General features: G+C 32.2%; 4 protein-coding genes across 4 annotated transcripts in view; 1 reads left to right on the top strand and 3 right to left on the bottom strand.

Annotated features, from left to right (window-relative positions):
• The window catches only part of LOC145312951 (uncharacterized), an 89,255-nt gene extending 86,827 nt beyond the window's left edge, over positions 1–2,428 (bottom strand). Inside the window, exon 1 of the mRNA XM_080152162.1 lies at positions 2,365–2,428. The gene's annotated coding sequence lies outside the window, so the exon portion shown is untranslated. The remainder of the gene's footprint in view (positions 1–2,364) is intronic.
• Positions 79–4,975, top strand: LOC145313034 (uncharacterized). The gene is made up of 6 exons (XM_080152271.1): positions 79–588; positions 1,317–1,436; positions 1,656–1,807; positions 2,001–2,107; positions 4,095–4,378; positions 4,484–4,975. The coding sequence occupies exons 1-6, from the start codon at positions 490–492 to the stop codon at positions 4,625–4,627; spliced, it is 906 nt and encodes a 301-aa protein (XP_080008397.1). The 5' UTR covers positions 79–489; the 3' UTR covers positions 4,628–4,975.
• On the bottom strand, positions 2,430–3,940 carry LOC145313035 (splicing regulator SDE2). Its single transcript, XM_080152272.1, has 7 exons — positions 3,832–3,940; positions 3,651–3,753; positions 3,420–3,502; positions 3,161–3,238; positions 2,967–3,083; positions 2,789–2,897; positions 2,430–2,703 (listed from the first exon to the last, which is right to left on the bottom strand). Exons 1-7 carry the CDS (start codon positions 3,916–3,918, stop codon positions 2,573–2,575), a joined length of 708 nt encoding a protein of 235 aa, XP_080008398.1. The 5' UTR covers positions 3,919–3,940; the 3' UTR covers positions 2,430–2,572.
• LOC145313031 (putative E3 ubiquitin-protein ligase UBR7) lies at positions 3,918–19,179 on the bottom strand. Its single transcript, XM_080152265.1, has 11 exons — positions 19,029–19,179; positions 18,565–18,661; positions 17,821–17,915; positions 17,294–17,354; positions 16,799–16,914; positions 15,626–15,757; positions 14,872–15,185; positions 14,698–14,786; positions 12,765–12,832; positions 12,205–12,269; positions 3,918–5,437 (listed from the first exon to the last, which is right to left on the bottom strand). Exons 1-11 carry the CDS (start codon positions 19,074–19,076, stop codon positions 5,329–5,331), a joined length of 1,194 nt encoding a protein of 397 aa, XP_080008391.1. The 5' UTR covers positions 19,077–19,179; the 3' UTR covers positions 3,918–5,328.
• Between the last annotated feature and the right edge of the window lie 384 nt (positions 19,180–19,563).

The raw sequence follows: 19,563 nt of genomic DNA, 5'->3' as shown, positions 1-19,563 counted from the left end.
CATTCTTTAGTTTCCCTAATGAATGACGCATTTCTTCATACCAATATTAGAAAGGGATCTTTGGAATCTGACGCAAATATTATATAGGCCGTTTAGGGACCTTTTGGTGGGGGGGAAATATCCTAAAATGCAGATAATTTACTTTCCATTTTACATTACAGAAAGCAAATTTAGGCCAGTTCATACCGCATTTCTACATATATTACAACAGAGAGGAAGAGAATTATGAAAAGAGGAAGGGGGGAGACCGGGACAGCTTTTATCACAAAAAAGAGGAGGGGTAAACTAACGGGGGTATGGGGTGCAAACTGTAAAGCAAAGGGGGTGGCAACTTGCTAAGAAGACAGGAGCCTCTATAGTTATAAAGTATATATAATACATGAATATGAAAACAAAACTTTAGTTGTGATCATATCCTTAGTCAAGGCAGAAGTATACATCTTCTAATTCTTGTTGTAGTAGTAAAGACAAATCATATCAGAACCTAAAATGATTGAAAGAAACGGAATTGTGGAGCTGCTAAAGAAAGTTAATAACCTGTCACTGTCCAGTGGACACTTTGTTCCTTTCATCTGTCAAGGAGTCCAGGTAAATATAAACTTTGCTCAATAACATATTCTTAAAAAACAGACATACTTCTATTTTAAGTCTAAATTGCAAATTATTGAAATATTTTTAGTTAGGTATTAATCTAATCTTTCAAAGTAAAGATATTTCTAGTATTTTCTAGTTATGTCAAAAAAGCAAACTTGTATTTTTGTTTAATATTTACACTGGTGTACTATGTTATTTTTGCTCTTATAACTCGTGGAAATATTATTTTGAGGCCATTTACCAAGGTATTTTTAAGGCAAAGTTGTATCTTTATCAAATGACTATATAAAGGAGAGGGGTAGGTTTCTGGTAGAATCCGTAAAGGTGAGTGTTTTAAGGTTTAAAAATAGTAGTAGAACGATGATATACACTAATTATGTGTATTTCTTATTGAAAAGAACTAGACAAATTTTTTTTTTAAAAGTTAACATAAATTTTTATCTTTCTACTCCTTTTTTAACTTATAACACATAACCTTTACGGATTCTACCAGAAACCTACCCCTCTCTTGTTAGAAAAAACTGTACTTTTTACTCCCTTTAAATTACATAATTTTAGGACTTATTTATTACTCTATTAAAATATTGGATATCTTTAGAGCTTAGTATTTTTACTTCCCTATAATAGTACATATTTTTCTTAAAGCTCTAAGTTGCATTTTTAACTAGAATTTTATCTTTTATCAAAATAAAATGGCCACATAAAAACATATATTTTTTAAGGTTGGAATAGTAACTGAACAAGTATGTAAGGTGCTGCTGCGCTACCCTCATGTTTTCAATGTTACCCCTGCATATGTAACTTTTAGCCCTATTCTGGAAGGATTTCATCAATGTAGCCAGGTAAACTATTTGGAGGATTTTTAAAACTTATAATTTTTTTGGTAGATTTTTAAAAATATTTTAAATTGTGAATGTTAACAATTTGAAATGAATCAAGAACGATTTTATTAAGAGTTTGAAACGATTGTCATATTATGAAACTTTGCAGTCTAGAAACTTAAAAAACTTTTTGTTTTCAAACTTTTCTTATATTATTGCTTATGTGCGGTTATTTTATAGGCTTTAAATGAAGTTTTGCTGGAACTGCGATCCAACCTGGAGTTTAGCAGCTTGAAGGGCTGGAGGGACGAGTGTTATGAGATTAGTTCTAGCTATGGATCAAAACCTTTTTTTCAAATTGAACGTAGTGGTGCTCCTATTTTTGGTATCAGGTAATAATAAAAATTTCTATATAGTCTTGTGTCTGTATGTGCTGCCAATATTACTTACTTCCTTGATCATATGAAGATTTTTAAAAATAACAAGAGCTTGCTTTAAAAAAATGTACTATCTACATGAAACCTTTAGCATGATAAGATATTTACAATATGTGAAAAAATATGAATTTATTAAACTTTTTTTTAGGAAATATGGAATCCAAATCAACGGTTATGTGAACCATTCCCAACAAGGACTCTGCCTTTGGTTCCAGCGCAGATCCCTCACCAAACCCACCTACCCAGGACAAATTGGTAAGTTTCTCAACAAAGTTTTCAGTACGGCTTCGAAACCGATTATTATCCGCTGGGTTAGAACCGGTTCTCAGCCATAATATCATCGTTTTACAGACAATTTTCACGAACACTAAAATAAAATTAATTCCAGTTTTGTTATCCTGGACCTTCAGTCACTCGGGGTTAACAAAACCGGTTTTAATTTTATATTTTTTTTATTTTAATATCAGCGGAAAGCTGTCTATAATGCGATGCGATAAATAACTATTTCCTACCTTAATACTGTTACTTGATGCGACATGGCAGAATCATTCTTTTCGACGTGTCATTTTATGTTTACTCTGAAAATTTACAACATTAGTCAACAATATTCAATCTTAAATGAGATACAATGAATACAATTTTATGAAATATGATTTAATTTATAGCAGAAAACAAAATAATTTTAATACAGATAGGGGCTTCATAGTACACATTTTCCACTTATGTCTTTGCAACAGCCTTCTGTTTCTCTCCTTTCTCTGTTTCCTCGTCAGAAGAGTCGGTTAGATCCTCATCATCCAGATCGTCAAGTCCTGCTCCCATCCATAGCCCTTTCTTCTTGGGGGCTGGGCCTAAAATTACACATGTTTAGCAGATTTTTAAATTTGATTTTCCCAGATTTTCATGTTTTTTTTTGAGAATAAAGAACTTTCATACCTGCTTCATCAGATTTTCTTTTGTTGTCCTTCTTATCATCCTCCTTGGGTTTAGCTTTGAACGCAGCTTCAACTGCTTCGTGGATTTTCTCTTCTGTCTCGCTTCTAGCCTTTAAAAAAATATCAGGTGTCTCACTTTTAAAAATCATAATTTTTAACTTTAAAAATTTGAAGCTAACCTTGTCATAAGCTGGGTCACTAAAGTCATATTTCGCCTTATTTTCTCCCGCCGCAATTCTTTTCAATTTTTCAAGCTTTGCTTCTTTCTTTTCTTCTGCTTCTTTCTCTCTTTCCGCCTTTAGTAATAAAGAGTTTTAATACAAAGTAGCTGCGCTACATGAATGTAAAATATGACAAATAACATTTTGCCTACCTGTCCTGCAATGTAATCCTTGAGTCTGCGTTCATTGTTGATATCTCTTTGTCTCCTACCGGACAAATCCCTCATTGCCTACAAATTAATATTTCTTTGTTATAAACTTTTTTTGTCATAATTGTTCATAAGCAAAATTAACCAAAAACTATATAATTACGCAACTGTCTGGAGACTTGAAAAAAGCGGAGGCCGCTTCAAATCTTAACAATTATTTTAAGGGGTAAAATTTAAGTCTGTACTCTCCAAAATGAAATACCTCATGGTTTGTAGTTCTCTCAATTTGAGCTCCGATAGATCTCAGCATAGAACCAAAACCTCCTTTCCCACCTCTCAGAGCGCCTATACATACATAACAATACTTAAGAATTCAACTACCTACGTCATTTACACTTTGTTTCTTTCTAATTTTAGAACAAATTAGTTCTCATTAAGAGCTATTCATTATTGTAATTAATAATTAATTTAGACAATTGATATAAAACATTACCACATGGTAGAATTTGAATATTAGCTGCACAGTCTAAATTTGAGTTTAAGTCGTCTATGATTCTGCCATTTTGCATCAAATACACATCAGTTTCCAACAATTCCTTTAAAAAAATATATTATCTATCTTATTTTAGGCTTAACATTATTAAAATTTAATGTCTAGCTATCTAATTTTCTACCTTTGTTTTTATGAACTGTACAGCTTGCTCCCCAGTTGAAACATTTTCAATCCAATATTCTTTTCCCTCAAGGCCTTTAACAAACATTTTGTCTCTGAAAAATACATTTATTATTATTTATTACACAATAATTTTTATCCTAAAATCTACAAAAATTGTTAAAATATCACAATCTATAAATGAACTGGTTTTTAAAAAGTTAATACTGCTATAAAAATGCTTCAAAATTGAAATTTAGTTTTAATTATTTTTCTTTTTTTTAGATAACTTTGTCGGCGGCGGCCTTACCGAGGGACGAGGAGTACTGGAGACTGCTATTAAGGAGGGCGAAGAGGAGGCTGGGCTGGAGCCACATCTATGCAAAAATATCCTTCCCACCGGCACCATCTCCTACCTGCACCAGTCTGACCGGGGCATCCACCCACTCACAGAATTTATTTTCGACCTGGAGTTGCCAGAATCCTGGCTGCCAGCAAACAAGGACGGAGAGGTGGATGAATGGATTTTGTGCCCAGTCAACAAAATTTTTGATGTGCTTTTTTCTAAGGTAAAAAATGCTTTCTATTTGAATTAAAATTTGAAAAATCCTGTTTTTTTGGCCTTATTTAAAATCTGGGTACTAAAATGTACTAATTTTTCCTATTATTCTTAGGACCTGAAACTGACCAGCTCGCCAGTGATAGTTGATTTCCTAGTGAGGCACGGCATACTCAATATTGAAAACGAACCAGATCTTCCAATTATAGCTGAGCTACTCCACACACCTCTACATTTGCTCAACTCTGTTCCAAGTTAAATATTTATTTGTGAAAATATTTAACTTTTAAATTTCCAACCTGGTGGCTTTTCATTATCATGAACATGATAAAAGATCCTGAATATTCATACGTAGAACATAGCAGCCATATATTTTATGTATAGATTTAAAGTGGAAGTATATTACTTAAACATTAACTTGAATCTAAACAATAATAATAAGCTGTTATAATCTATAAAAATATCAGAATCTTGTATTAAGTTCTTGTTTTCATTATCCATAAATATTAATAATGTAACCTATGGTACTATCTCATAGAACTAATTTAGTTTAGTTTTTCTTTCAATCCTAGAAATATGTTTAGCAATGCAAAAAGTAAAAAATACATACATAAAAAAGAGTATTTTCAAGTTTTGTTAAACAATTTACTTGATCCTGTACCTTGATATCATTTTATCATTATTATAATCATCTAGTTTAATTTTTATGTAAAACTGTTGTTTTTGTTATTATATTGACTATGTTACCGTTTTTTATATTATAAATCATATAGAATTTTATGATATGCAGTATTTTAAAAAAAATTTAAACCCAAAATAAATTTTTATGATCTCATAATGTTTTTTGTTATGTTGTAAAAAACCGGTTTATGAAGGTAAAATATTTAATACTTTTTGGACACCAATTTAATGACTTAGTTTGCAAATCAAACAGGCTGTTATTTGTTGGCAATCAGCTGATTATTTGCAAGAATCCGGGGGTGGTAGGTCTAGTCTTGGCCGTTTGGCGGATTTCATCTTGGTGAAAAATTTCTGGATATCTTCCTCCTTGACAACTTTCCCCTCTCTGTTTACATTATATGAGCATTATATAACATGTCTTAGTAACACTAAAGGAAAATTAACACAGCCGGTAATTATAAGAGCACGAAAAGTATAGAATTTAGAAGGGAATTTAGGTAACAAAAGTTAAACGTAGTTAATGATATTAAATGGCAACATTTTTGGCTGTCCTATAATATAAGTAGATAAACAGGTTTTTTGTCTGAAGCTTAAGATTTCATTACCCACTACCATTTAGGACAACTTAACATAGGTTCCGGGTTGGTTCTATGCTATAAAATTTTTAGATTGGTTGATTATATTCTGTTTTTCTACCACCTCTCTCCAGCCCTTACAACACAGTGCTTGGCAGCCGCTAGTATCATTATATAACAACTATTTTTAGAACATAGTTCGATATAAACAGAAAAAGGTTTTGATCTTGGAAACAATTTTTTTTTCTTTAAAACGAATATTTATTGGAGTTAAAGTCGTTTAAATGTTCGTTTTTTTATGACAAAACGATTGATATAAGCATAAGCAACCTTGATTGATCTTACTTACTAAACTACCCCTTAGAACACAGCCATTTGTGTTGTATCATAAAAATTTTAGAACGTAGTTTTGGTAAATTGAAACCTGGCTATGTCGTTACTTTAGAATGATTATTAATTGGAGTTACAGTTGTTCAAGTTATAGTAGGTATTCTGTGTCAAAACGATTGATAAAACAACCTTAATTGATATTACATCATAAAACTACCCATTAAAACACAGTCACTTGTGTTATATCATAAATATAATATTTTTAGAACGTAGTTTGATTTGAACAGAAACAGGTTTGTTTCTTTAAAACGATTAATAATTGGAGTTACATTCGTTTAAGAGGAAGCTTTTAATGTCCTTATGATTGATATAATCATAAGCAACCTTAATTGATCTTACTTACTTAAACTTACAGGAATTTACAATGGAAGATCAAAATTATACAGTCTCCATTTTTAAGGGGGGGGGGGGGGGGGGAGGGTTAATGCAACCATCTCGTAATCAGTGATTAAATGGCACTTAAAATTCGAATTTCGATCTGAAATTTTGCATGAATAATCCTTGGTAGGTCTATTTTCCCTAAATCAAACAAAAAGTTGGAAAAGAAACGGTTAACGGCTGGCGGCTCAGCCGTTTTGCGAATTTTTGCTAATCTTAAGAGCATATTAGTCACGAAACCTATCTCCACATATTACTTTTTGTCCCTCAAAAACCTTATCAAACGATTCTAGCCGGTAGCTGTTGGTACTAGAAATTTAAAAAATGGTTATTGCTATCATTTAACATGAATTAAACCAAAAATATGTTTCAAACAGTTGATTCCTACGTAATTAATGATGAATTTGCCCTGAAAATAGGCAAAAAAACGGCTGAGCCGCCAGCCGTTACTTTTCCAACTTTTTGTTCGATTAGGGAAAATAGACCTACCAAGGATTACTCATGAAAAATTTCAGATCGAAATTCGAATTCTAAGTGCCATTTAATCATTGATTACGAGATGGTTGCATTAACCCCCCCCCCCCCCTTAGTGAAAATCTGACTTTGGCAGCTTAAATACTAAAGAGGAAAAAATTATTTCTATTTAACTCCTCCCTTGTCCTGTCCACGCTAGTAAGGCGGTTTCGTATTTAAGAATTCACTGAAAATGCGCCATATTAATGAAGTGATAACTACAGCTGTTTCATCAGGTGCGTGAAATGAATAAAATGAGGAACAGATTTGGCAACTATTTCAAAATTCAAAGGAAACTTTTTAAAGAATGAAAGGATTTTAGACATTACTTCATATTAGGTTAAGAGAAGGTTAGAAAAGACCCGCATGGATGGTACCCAATATTGATAGGGCATCGTAGAGTTAGGGCCCCACCAGGGGATAGAAGTTTTCATTAAAAAAAACACCGAACAGATAGATAGAATGAAAAAATAGCATGAAAACGTTTACAAGACATTGGTTTATATACAAAAAGTTTGAATTAGATTGACGTACAGTAATAATTTTGCATTTTTTTGGCTGAATAAAAGAAAGAAAACTGCTTTATTTGGTTATTTTTTTTTCTTATCTATTTATATTTTCTTATATTGAAATTACACACAGGGGAATTTAAAAATAATAAAGTAATAAAAAAATAAAAAGTGAAGCTTTTCTACACGTTACTGCTCCATGTCTTATCTTTTTATATAAAGTAATTAGGTTTTTATGTCTGTAGCTACAGATTTTAAAAACTTCTGAATTCATTAAGTTCTCCATTCTATGGAAGCTTTACATATTTCCCGAGTGGTTTTAGGCTATTTTTATCTTTTTTACGCCTCCGAATACAGAGCTCCTAGATGATAAGGGCGCAGTCGGTAGTACTCATTAAACAATACATTTTTGAAAAGGCTTTTTAACTAATGTAAGGTACCTAAACAATTGTTGTACTTTAAAATATCCTTTAGAAATGGTTATTTTTTACCAGCGTTGCGGAGCCGTTTAATTTTGGTGCGGATTTGGCTCCGCCTCCGACCTAAAATCAAGAAAAAGTAAACATATTTTTTTGCCAAGTCTATTTTTAAAGGTTTTAAAAGTTTAATTTTTGATAAAAATGGACTTGAAAAACTTAAAGGGGGTATTTGCATACGACACACCAGAGTTAAATATTATAATTAATAAAAAATCCCTTTTTTAGCTAAACCGGAGCCGGAGCCGTTTTTTCGGCTCCGGCTCCAGCAAAATATTGCGGCTCCCTGCTCTGGCTCCACAACGTTGTTTTTTACACAAACAAGTTAAATTTACAAAGGATTTTTGACCCCTTCCAAATCTATTTTCTTGTTTTGCTTTTATGGAGTTTGTCACCCTTGTCTAATACAATCCACCATGTGAAAAAATAACTTTGATATTTTTTTAAGTAACTTAAAAATTAGAAACCATAGACACATAGACATCCATTTACCATTTTACTTCCCTCCATATTTAAAAAAAAAAATACATTAGATTACTCCCCTCAAACCTTTGAAAACCCTCATTTTACCAGCCTCAAAATAAAAAGCTTGGACGTCTCTGCATAGATAGATAGGTCGTTATTAAGAAGTATCCTAAACTGTTATGAAAGGTGGATGACAAGCAAGGTTAATAACACTTATATTACATCATAAGTGACAAGCGTACATAATTTGTTGGTCTCAAGTGGTTTTGATTTTTACTTGAATATAATGTACTTCTCCAATATTTACAGAGAGCGTGCTATGTTGACAAAAATAATGGTTTACGGCCGACTAATTCAATGCAGGCGATGATGCTTTATTTATGACTAGCGGTTGCATTCCTAGCATCTAAGGGCTCTATATTCGAAAGGATAGAAAGGGGGATAACCGAAAACGATATTTTAGTGAAGCTTCTCTAAAATGGAGAACTCGATCGGTTCAGTGATTAATCAGGGGCTGTTATTCAGCCAACTAATTCCATTTTAAATTGCCGAAAATTAAATATTTTGTTGGAGTAAAGTTGGAGTAAAACTTGTTATTTGGTGTAACTGAAAGGAAGGTGGTGGGTAAGAAGTGGAGAAAAAGGGAAGGGGGGTTGAGGGGAATTTCTCAATTAGAATTGTTTGTCAGAATCACATTCACTTTCCCCTGCATGGTAGTTAATGAAATCTTAAGATTCATAATAAAAAAAACGTTACTATCTAATATAACAAAATTGATATGCGATAAAAAAATACCAATAAAACCGATATTTGCGTCGTTATTATGATTAACTAAAAGCTGTTGCTTCTATTTAATATCCGGGTATCATAATAAACTGTTGTTGCTTTGTTGTTAGAATAACAGCACCAGGCTCTTACATAATCTCCTCTTTTGTAATGATAATTGCATATTTATGTTTTTGATAACCAAGTTAACAAGTTTGTTTTCGTACGTCCAAACACGCAATTGGTGTTCTATAAGGAGTCAAGTAACATTAAAACTTTCCATAACAGGTTTTATCACGTATCTTAAGGAATAAGACAATGGCCGATAAATTGATTTACATCCCCAATGATGATACTCAAGATTAACTCTTCTGTAGATTAAAATTAGTAGTTAAATCGTTTGAACACTCAACTTAATGAAGCGACCAATCAAAATTCACTAAACTCCAAAAAGTTGTTAAGACAACGAGTAAGAAAACGTTATCTAAAACTTGACTAGTGTAATAAACAGCCCATTGTCCCCTCTCTCTCTGGGTTCTATATGATTTCTAATCAATAATATTGTTTTTAATTCATATAAATATTCTAGTGACTTCAAACTTAAGAGTCGATCCGCCCCTTCTAAATGTGCAGTGGCCTTTAAAATGCCAAGATTGAAGATAATGGCTCAATTTATTAAGCCATTCTAAGTTTTAAGCAATACACAGAAATCAACTTTTAAAAATACCTATAGAGCTCAACTTTCTCAATTAATCATATAAGATAATTTTCCCATATTGCTTCGAACCCGATTAATATCCGCTGGATTCCAACCGGTACTCAGCCCTGCTAAAAATCATGTAAAACATCGTATTTCAGACAATTTTTTACGAATATTAAAATAAAAAAAACATGAAATTAATACCAGTTTTGTTAGCCAGTTCCTTCGGCTCCTCTGGATTAACAAATCTGGTTTTAATCATATAATTTTTCAGTTTAATATCCACGGAAAGCTCTCTATAATACAATACTATAAATATCTATTCCTCTTTTTGTGCGATAAGTACATTTTTGTTCTTGTTTTTGCTGACGTCAATCCCCGAAGTTTACAATAACCAATAGGCTGGAATATTTATAGAAAGATTGTAGCAGGGGTGTATATTCTGCAAATTTGAACTAACTGAGGGGAGGGGGGAGAGGTAAAAAAAAAAAATTGTGATTGGAGGAAAAAAATGTAGGTAAAAATTAAGAGAACTGAAAGCATTTTTTGACATTTTTCTCCCCTCTTTGGTGAAAAAAAACTAAAAGAATATGTGGGAGGGGGGATAACATGAATAAAATAAAGAGTTTTGAAAATATTTTTTTCATTTTATCCATTTCCTTGCTGGGAAAAACTAGGAGGGGAAAAAAAGAAAAAATTTTGCAGCAGGGAAAAAAATTAATCTTGTGCAGAATATTACACCCCTGGATTGTAGTGAATTAAAAATAGAAAAGTGTTCCAACACCTACAAACAAATTTGGGACACTGATAAATAAACTATGAAAAATAATCAATCCTTCAATAAAAGTAACTGGATGTCTAACCGTTGAACCGATATGGTTCTCAATGACAATTTAGCTTCTCAAAGATCCTGGTAAGGTTTAAAGCTATTTTAGTGGAGGGTAACCCCAACCTACCCAAGAGAAACTACCACAAGAAAAAATTTTATTACTAGTGTAATATAAACTAATAGGTATAGACTATTTCTCTAAAGGTGATAGGTTCTGGTCTTAGCCTAAAGCCAAAAATAAACTAAAAACATAAAACATGGAACTTCTGCTATTTAAGAATAAGACAGATATATTCGCCTAGAAAAATAGTCACAACTTATTACCTAGTCAAGCTTGAACTTTTGGACAAAGGTTATACAATAAAAAGGTTAGATGTGAAGAATATGTACCACTGGATATATTAAGAATATGTCACGAAATTGAATTATTTACTTTAAAAATACTAGCGGCTACGCCCATGCGGTCTCTAGGATTTTGAGGGGGAGAGGTTGATTTCAAAAAACCCGAATTTTTTTTTTGGGGGGGGGGAGGGACCCTCCCCCCCCCCGAGAAAATAGCTTTAAAACGTCACAGGACCAGTAGGTAAAATAATATTCCCTGAAGAGTAGAGCCATATTGCTTCTGTGGCTACTTAGATCTTAAGCTTCAGACAGACAAACAGACATCGTTCTACTTTGTATTATAGATTTAGACTTTGTATGAAATTTTTTTGATAAAACTTATCCATGTTCCTATTACCAGAAACTAAATACTAGCTAGCTAACTAGGTTATCATTATCCAATTAAAAAATGCAAATTAAGTTCCAATTATCATTTTTACATTCAAAACTTACCTTTAGAAAAGCAAATTTTTTTTGAAGCACAGCACTTTTTAATGTTTATTCTTAAATTACAAAATGCCCAAGAAATCGTTTTCTTGTATTCATTCGAATCCAGTGGAAAGGAACCGGTTCTCATCCATACAAAAAAACTATGTCTAGCATCGTATTATATCCAGCTTTCTACGAATATAAAAATGTACTATCATAAGCTTAAAAAAAATTTTAGCCCGGGCCTTCGGCACCACGGGGCTAAAAAAACTGGTTTTAATTTTATAATTGTACATTCTATATCCGCGGAAAGCCGTTTATAATACGATGAAAGAAATAACTGTTCTTTGTAGGAAATCATAAATGGATATTGTTATATTAAGTAAGGGAAATTCTTTTTCCACATTTAAATTTTTTTCGGCCTTTATGTAATTGAATGCATTGCAAAAAAAAAGATGCAATAATTTATAGAAATCTATACTATGTTGCAGGGTTTATTACACTAGACCCCAACGTTTAATAAAACCGGCTTCTTTTTCGTTGGCTTAAGGACTTTAGGGACTATTATTGAATTTTCATTGACTGGTTCATCAATTTGAGTGTCCCAAGATTTCCTCCACTAATTCTTATCTTCAAAAGAGTTTATTTTGTGTATCATCATTGAGGATGTACATCAATTTATCAGCCATTGTCTTATCCCTTTAGATCCGTGATTATGTTGAGTAATTTCTGCTCATATTTCCTGGCAAAGGTTGCGAGGTAGTCCATGAGATCTGTCTTCATGTTGTTGTACATGCTGATGGCTTCAACCTGGTTCATAAAAGAAAAGAATTTAATTTTCTCGTATTCATTCGAATCCGGTGGATAGGAACCGGTTCTCATCCATACGAAAAAACTATGTCTAGCATCGTATTATATCCAGCTTTCTACGAATATAAAATGTACAATTATAAGATTAAAACCAGTTTTTTTAGCCCGTGCCTATGGCACCAAGGGGCTAAAAAACTGATTTTAATCTTATAATTGTACATTCTATATCCGCGGAAAGCCGTGCGAGAAATAACTATTAAAAATCTAAAATTAATTTTTTTGACAATTACAAATAATAAATAACTTAAAAGCAGTAAAGAAGGGTACATTAAACTATAAATAACATCGGTTTTATATTTTTTTTAATTTTCTTCCCTCCAAAAAGATGATTCAACCAACTTTTTCTTTTTAAAAGTGGGAAGTGTTAACTTTCCTCCCCCCACCCTCTAATGGCCTCTAGGGGCGTAGCCTCCAGTATTAATATCTTATAAGAACCTGTTTAATTCTGTCCATCTGTGACAGAGCTTCCATACCCTGCTCAAACTGACCAGCTCGCTTCTTACCTAAATAATATAAGTTGATAGAATTTATCGAAATATAAATGTTTAGCAAACTCGTGGATTGAAGGTATAGGTCAATGAACGATTACTTGATGTACATTCCCTAAGATGATAAGCAAATAGATAGTTTAAAATGCAACTTCCATTTATGCAGACTTGTGTAGGCATAAAACTCACACGCAGACATGCTTGCAGCAGAGATACAAATCAAATCTTCTATCAATAAGAATTATAAACCAAACTAATTTAAATTGTACAGTTTACATTTTTACCATAGCTTATCTTAAGCTTCACTTTAATGGCCATATGTCACTATTTTTACTATAATTCCTGCCCTAACCTATGTTTATTGTTTTTTGCTGAAAATGGAAAATCCTCTTTCTGGATTAAATGGATTTGGACAGTAAGGAAAAACGTCATTTCTTATTGTTTTTCGAAACTGAATTATTGTGTTATTTTTAAGGTTTAGTAATACAAATCTTTTACTAGAATCATAGACAAATATTTAATGTAAATTTCTAGTTATTAAACATTGTGATATATTTCGTACAGACAAAAAATGCAATGAGGTTTTCTACAAGTCAAAACGTAAAAATAGAAACAGAGAGTTAGTTTACTTCACATTAGTTTACAACATTATGTAAATTCAAAAAAGAAGAAATAACATATTTAAACATATGAAACTTGTGCATTTTAAATCAAGATTTCATATTAAATAGTAAATACAAAGATAATAAATAATAATAAACCATTGATAAAAATGTGTATATTTTCCCTACCCTGATTTTTCTGACAGATGAGACTAGTCTAGACAAAGTAGTAAATTAAAAAATATTTCATTATTTCTCTGTACAATGTATTGTACAGTGTACAATTTGGTAACTGATAAAGGGGTAGTTTCACGAAATGAATTTGAACTTAATTTAGTGAACCGCATATTTTTTCCAAGTTAATGGGTTAATCTACATTTAAATAGCATATATTTGAAATGAATTCAATTTTCTACCACATAGTTTTTAAAATATCAAGACTAGAAAATCGTCTTTTTAAATTGCATATATCACAAAAAGACAATTTTCAATTTTAAAATTTTTGATATTTTAAAAACTACGTGGTAGAAAATTGAAATTCTTTCAAATATATGCCATATAAATGTAGTTTAAACATTTAACCAGGATAAAATATGCGGTTCACTAAATTAAGTTTAAATGCATTTCATGAAACTACCCCTTTTCCATTAAGAAAAAATGAAAAATATCCTTTTTACATTATGACCTATTATTTATAAGAATATTGTAAATAAAAGGTCTAACAGCGTTTTTCTTTAAATGAAAAGCTATTTTTTTCCCGAAGTCTAGGTTAGTTTAGGTTATAGTAGGTACAGGGCCGGGTAGCACTGCAGTGCATGAGTGCTCCCCGCAAGGGTCTGTCATAAAGAAAAATATTCTTTTTTATCAGGGGTGTATATTCTGCACAAGATTTATTTTTTTTCCCCTGCTACAAAATTTTTTATTTTTCCCCCCCCTAGTTTTTTCTCACCAAGTAGGGGGGAAAATGGAAAAATATTTAAAGGACTCTATATTTTATTTATTTATCCCTCCTACCACCCATTTTTTTAGTTTTTTCACCAAGGAGGGGGGGGAAATGGAAAAAATGTTTTCAGTTTTCTTAATTTTTACATTTTTTTCCGTCCAACCACTTATTTTTTATCCCCCCCCCCCCCCCTGAGCAGGGGATCCCATGTAGAATATACACCCCTGTTTTTTATTGAAATATGAGGGCTTATGTGCTCGCTTAGCAGTAATAGGGAAAGCACCCATTTTAAAAACTCTTAATTAGATAATTTATTTCTAAAAATAATTTTTTACCTTTGGATTCATAAAAATGCACGGTGTCTTTTTCATCAAGAAGAAACTCTATTTTGTTCTTTTTGTAATACTCTAAACAATCAGAGCACCTAAAAAATTTAAATCGCCATAAAAAAAAAGTGGCAATGTCAAAAAAAGTACATAAATATGATGAAATAAATGTTCTTTTCTTACCTGCACTGCATAGATCTCCACCCTTCAGGCAGAAACAGAGTTTCAAACCCGCCCACTTTTCCTGATTTACCATTTTTAGTGGATTTATCAGCTTCTGAATTCGTGGATTTTTCTGCCTCAGTGTTAGCGGATTTTTCATCTGTCTTTGCATCGGTGTAATCCTGTTTGTTGTCAGTATTATCACAGTCAGCTGATTTGTTATTTTCACCAGGAGGAGTAGTATTAGTAGACTTTATTTTACACGCAGTTTCATCAGAATTTTGTGATTCACCTGAGGTTTCGGTAGCTGTAGCTGTTTCGGGTACTTTCACATTCTAGAGAAAAAGATTTTTGGCGATCAGATTTTTAAAGGAATGTAATAGTAGGTGTAGTTTTATTCCTTAACATCCTTATTCAAAAAGTCTTACTTTTTAGTTGCAAAATGGGTTGACTTCACCGAACGACAATGTTTTTTAAGTAAAGATAAGCAGATCAAGAGATTTTAAGTAACAAAGACAGAACACAAACATAAAAACTTTTAAAATTAAATGACACAAACACTTTCCAGTATCGCTTCGAAACCGATTAATATCCGGTAGATTAGAACCAGTTCTCAGCCATACTGAAAAATTATGTATAGCATCGTATTATATTTTTAATAATAAAATGTACAATAATACGATTAAAACCAGTTTTTTACTGTGCCTTCGGCATCACTGGGCTAGAAAAACTAGTTTTCATCTTATAATTGTACATGTTCATTGTTAAATTCTACCTTATAATTGATAAGAATGGGATGCTTAGTGACACACTGACGACAAATCATCTCTCCATATTCTTTATCAGGAGGAGGTCCGGAGGCCAGGCCAAGGTGACGGCCGTGGTACCAATCCTCACAAAGCAGACACTGAAAATGGATTTTAAGATTTTGATAAACAAGAATCATGTAACAGTATTTTCTAGAAGTGAAGCTCATCTATAAGATTTGTATGTTGTTTTTTCTGTGAGTTGTGGTAAAATATACTTAATAGGTAATTCAAACAGGAATATACATATTGACGAAAAATTAATATTCATTTAATATACACCCCCAATTGTGATACAACAAATGCTCCTTCTGTAGATTAAAAATTATTAGCTGGAAAGGTTAGATACTGCTAGTTTGTAGAACCCAATCAAAATTTTACAAAATACCATGAGTTTTTAACCCAATGAATGAGAAATTGTGCTTATACAACTTTGGGGGCCAGTATTATTTACTTTCCCATATATCTCCTTCTATTGTTTTGAAATATAATATAGTATTATATTTTTAAAACTTGAAATAGAATTATATAAAAACTAATTTTAGTCGAAAATATTCTAGAACCTCTACGTAGTACCTAAACATATTAAAAAATAACAAATAATGATCAAACTAATTCCCATTCATTGGAAAGTAAAAATCAATTACATCACTCCTATGAATGAAAATAATTTCTATAGGTACAAAAGATAATATAATATTATAATTCTTTTACTTACAATCCTCTTAACATGATGCCACATCCGTGTTTTGTTCAACAAACGGTTATTTTCCATCAAAGTGCCTTGTTGAACACAGAATCCCCCTTTCTCTTTATTTTTTTAATTAATAGGGGGAAGGGGGTGTGTGTTCGTTTTTAGTTTGCTTGTTTATTACTTTAGGTCAGGAAAGGTTATGTTATAATTAGAAGCCCCGCGAGGATCAGGCATAGGAAACCCTCTTCCCTATTTTCAATTTATAATAAAATAATAAAGGGATTGGGGGTCTGTGCTTGGTAGCCATTTTAAGGGAAAGATCCTTTTTTTCTGATTAATTTATGGATCCCTTTGCAAACCAAAATAACCTATTTTATTTGCCTCTTGTACAGTATCGACGTACATAGGTAGGTATATAATGATAGAGTAGCTGTGCTTTAAGTAATACCTGGATCATCTCATCAATTGTGGAGTCCTCCGGGTCAGGATAAGGACGATTACATTCACAATACAGACCAGCAAAATTCTGACCATACGTATTCAGTTCATTCTCGTCCTCTTTCACTGAAATATAAAAGGTTTCAGTCAATGATTTTTAACATTATCAAGAAACTTTACAGGAAAATAATTCTCAACAGTCTACAAATACAAACTATATAAACAAAAGTTATCTTTCAAATACCTAGCACTTTTAACTAGGTATGAATCTTAAGGGATAGACAATGACAAATAAAATTAATGTACATTGTACATCCGCAATTTGAATTTTGGGTGCTTTCCTATATTAAGTGCCGATTGACCACTGATAAATAACCCCGCTTTATGTACTGTATTAGTAAATACCTAATTAGGTAGCCCACCAAAAAAAAGCTGAAATAAAAAAAAATTTCGAATTAATACAGTCGTTGGTTATACCTATACCTGGCTTTTATAGAACTTGTACCTGGTTTAAGCTTACAACGATGATCTGAGGAAAATCTTTTGGTTGGGCAATCACAACGAAACTATAATAAATTAATAACAAATTAATTATACTGTATATATAATCCTATAATATTAGGTAGTTTTTTTTTTGAAGTAGCTTTTAATAGATTTTGAACCCTAAAGTTATCCATTTTATGGAAGATTCACATTTTTGAGTAATAAGGTAGATAGACTAACAGAAAGACATTAATTTACATAATAAAGTTTTCTTTTATCCAGTAAAGTATATCTCAAAATTAGACCTATTGTAAGATAATAATGAATTACCTAATTAAAAGTTAAAGCTTGATATAATAACGGATGTACAATATACATGAAACTCGTTTATTGGTCAGTTCGTTCAAAAGGAGAGGGAAGGGATAGAATGAAGGGGATGTGTGAGGGGTATCGTTATCTTAGTCCGCTGCGTGTTTCACTTTTTTTGAGAACTTGAAATTCTGGTGTACGATCCAAGTAATAACACCTCCATTAAAATAATAGACGTACCTGTCTTTTGGTATATAGCTCTACGAGGTCATGCCCTTCATGGCAGTGATATGAACAGGCAAGACAGATTCCAGCTGCCTTGAAATCAGGATTGTCTAAATATATCAATAGGTAGATGGTGATGATATACATATTTCAATTACTTGCCTAACTAAAATTCTATCCAATATAAAATTCTATTTGCTTATTAATTTTTCAATTTGTCTAGGTACTTACCTAATGAAAATTAAAATCAGTTAAGATTAAGTTAAAGCAAGTAGAACAAGGATGCAAGGCTTGTCTGTTTATCCATCTAAGCTAATGCTATCTATCTATCTACCTGGTTGTGTACAAGTAGTACAAGCATACAAGGCTTGTCTATCTACATATCGCTATAGTATCTATCTACCTGGTTGTGTACAAGTAGTACAAGCATACAAGGCTTGTCTCTCTACTACATATCCCTATAGTATCTATCTACCTGGTTGTGTACAAGTAGTAGAAGCATACAAGGCTTGTCTATCTACATATCCCTATAGTATCTATCTACCTGGTTGTGTACAAGTAGTACAAGCATACAAGGCTTGTCTCTCTACTACATATCCCTATAGTATCTATCTACCTGGTTGTGTACAAGTAGTGCAAGCATACAAGGCTTGTCTATCCACATAACCCCACACTATCAATCTATATACCTGGTTGTGTACAAGTAGTGCAAGCATACAAGGCTTGTCTATCTAACATATCACTATAGTATCTATCTACCTGGTTGTGTACAAGTAGTACAAGCATACAAGGCTTGTCTATCCACATATCCCACATCATAAGTACAGTTTTGGTCGTCAGATGCACCCAAAACAGCCTATCAAAAAAAATTTCAGAAAGTCAAATATTCTTGTAATTTCTGTCTGTACCTAGTGATTTATTCCAAAATAAAATTTGAATCTGCATGAAAGCTCGACCAAAAAAAGCCATAACATTATTTTTGATACTAAGTCAAATCAGGAATTTTAGGTGATTAGACAATTAATCCATTTTTTGGACTTGGGTTGATAAAAGTGGGGGGGGAATAGTTGACTTACAGAGCCCCTAATAGTACCTTACATAATCAGACCTAAAGTCATAGGCGACCTCCCCCCCACCCCCCTTATTTACAATCTATATCAAAATAAGGGGGCAGGTTATTTGTTTGACTATGCACTTTAAGGGAATTTTCAGAATTATCTTACATTGGCATCCTCCTCTAATTCTTGTTCATCCTGAAGGACATCCAACATGGTTACTCCATCCTCCTGATCTGATTTGCTTCCCGCTATATTATAATATTGTTCTTGTTTTAATATTTACATTTGTTATTTATTATTGCAATGTTACTTCTTCTGTTAATATAAAAAAGGTAGGTAGGTAATCTATATGCTATAAATTACATAGGTAGGTATCAGACAATATACAAATAAAAATAAGTCTAATAAGATCTCAAAAATGACTTCACCGATCTTTCAACAATTTTCAGTAAAGTTTTACAATGGTCCATAGAAGGTTTTAGGCTATTTCGAGAGGATGAAATACAACTACTTACTCCTGGAACAACAGTCAATGCAAAAAATCTCCCTCCATCCCACCTAAAAAGTTTTTTTGTACATACAAAATATTGTGAGATTTTAATTTTCCCTAAAGAATTTTTTCTCCAAACCTGCTTTTGGGAGACAAAACCATGAAGGGGCTATGAGTGAACCCACGAGTTCAAGAAAAATACCTTTGACC

This window comes from Acartia tonsa, chromosome 3 (assembly GCF_053477335.1).
Source record: "Acartia tonsa isolate MP-2025a chromosome 3, ASM5347733v1, whole genome shotgun sequence".
NCBI classification, from domain to species: domain Eukaryota; kingdom Metazoa; phylum Arthropoda; class Copepoda; order Calanoida; family Acartiidae; genus Acartia; species Acartia tonsa.
Note: the sequence above shows the minus strand (reverse complement) of the source record. Positions and strands in the feature narration are given on the sequence as shown.

Coding starts and splice junctions, on each gene's coding strand:
- LOC145313031 (XM_080152265.1), bottom strand. CDS start 19,076: ATGTTGGATGTCCTTCAGGATGAACAAGAATTAGAGGAGGATGCCAAT. Junction 15,758..16,798: donor CAATTGATGAGATGATCCAG/GTATTACTTAAA, acceptor ATCCATTTTCAG/TGTCTGCTTTGTGAGGATTG. Junction 12,833..14,697: donor GCATTTTTATGAATCCAAAG/GTAAAAAATTAT, acceptor TATATTATTTAG/GTAAGAAGCGAGCTGGTCAG.
- LOC145313035 (XM_080152272.1), bottom strand. CDS start 3,918: ATGTTTGTTAAAGGCCTTGAGGGAAAAGAATATTGGATTGAAAATGTT. Junction 3,084..3,160: donor AGGATTACATTGCAGGACAG/GTAGGCAAAATG, acceptor TTATTACTAAAG/GCGGAAAGAGAGAAAGAAGC. Junction 2,704..2,788: donor AAGAAAATCTGATGAAGCAG/GTATGAAAGTTC, acceptor GTGTAATTTTAG/GCCCAGCCCCCAAGAAGAAA.
- LOC145313034 (XM_080152271.1), top strand. CDS start 490: ATGATTGAAAGAAACGGAATTGTGGAGCTGCTAAAGAAAGTTAATAAC. Junction 1,437..1,655: donor GATTTCATCAATGTAGCCAG/GTAAACTATTTG, acceptor GTTATTTTATAG/GCTTTAAATGAAGTTTTGCT. Junction 2,108..4,094: donor CACCTACCCAGGACAAATTG/GTAAGTTTCTCA, acceptor TCTTTTTTTTAG/ATAACTTTGTCGGCGGCGGC.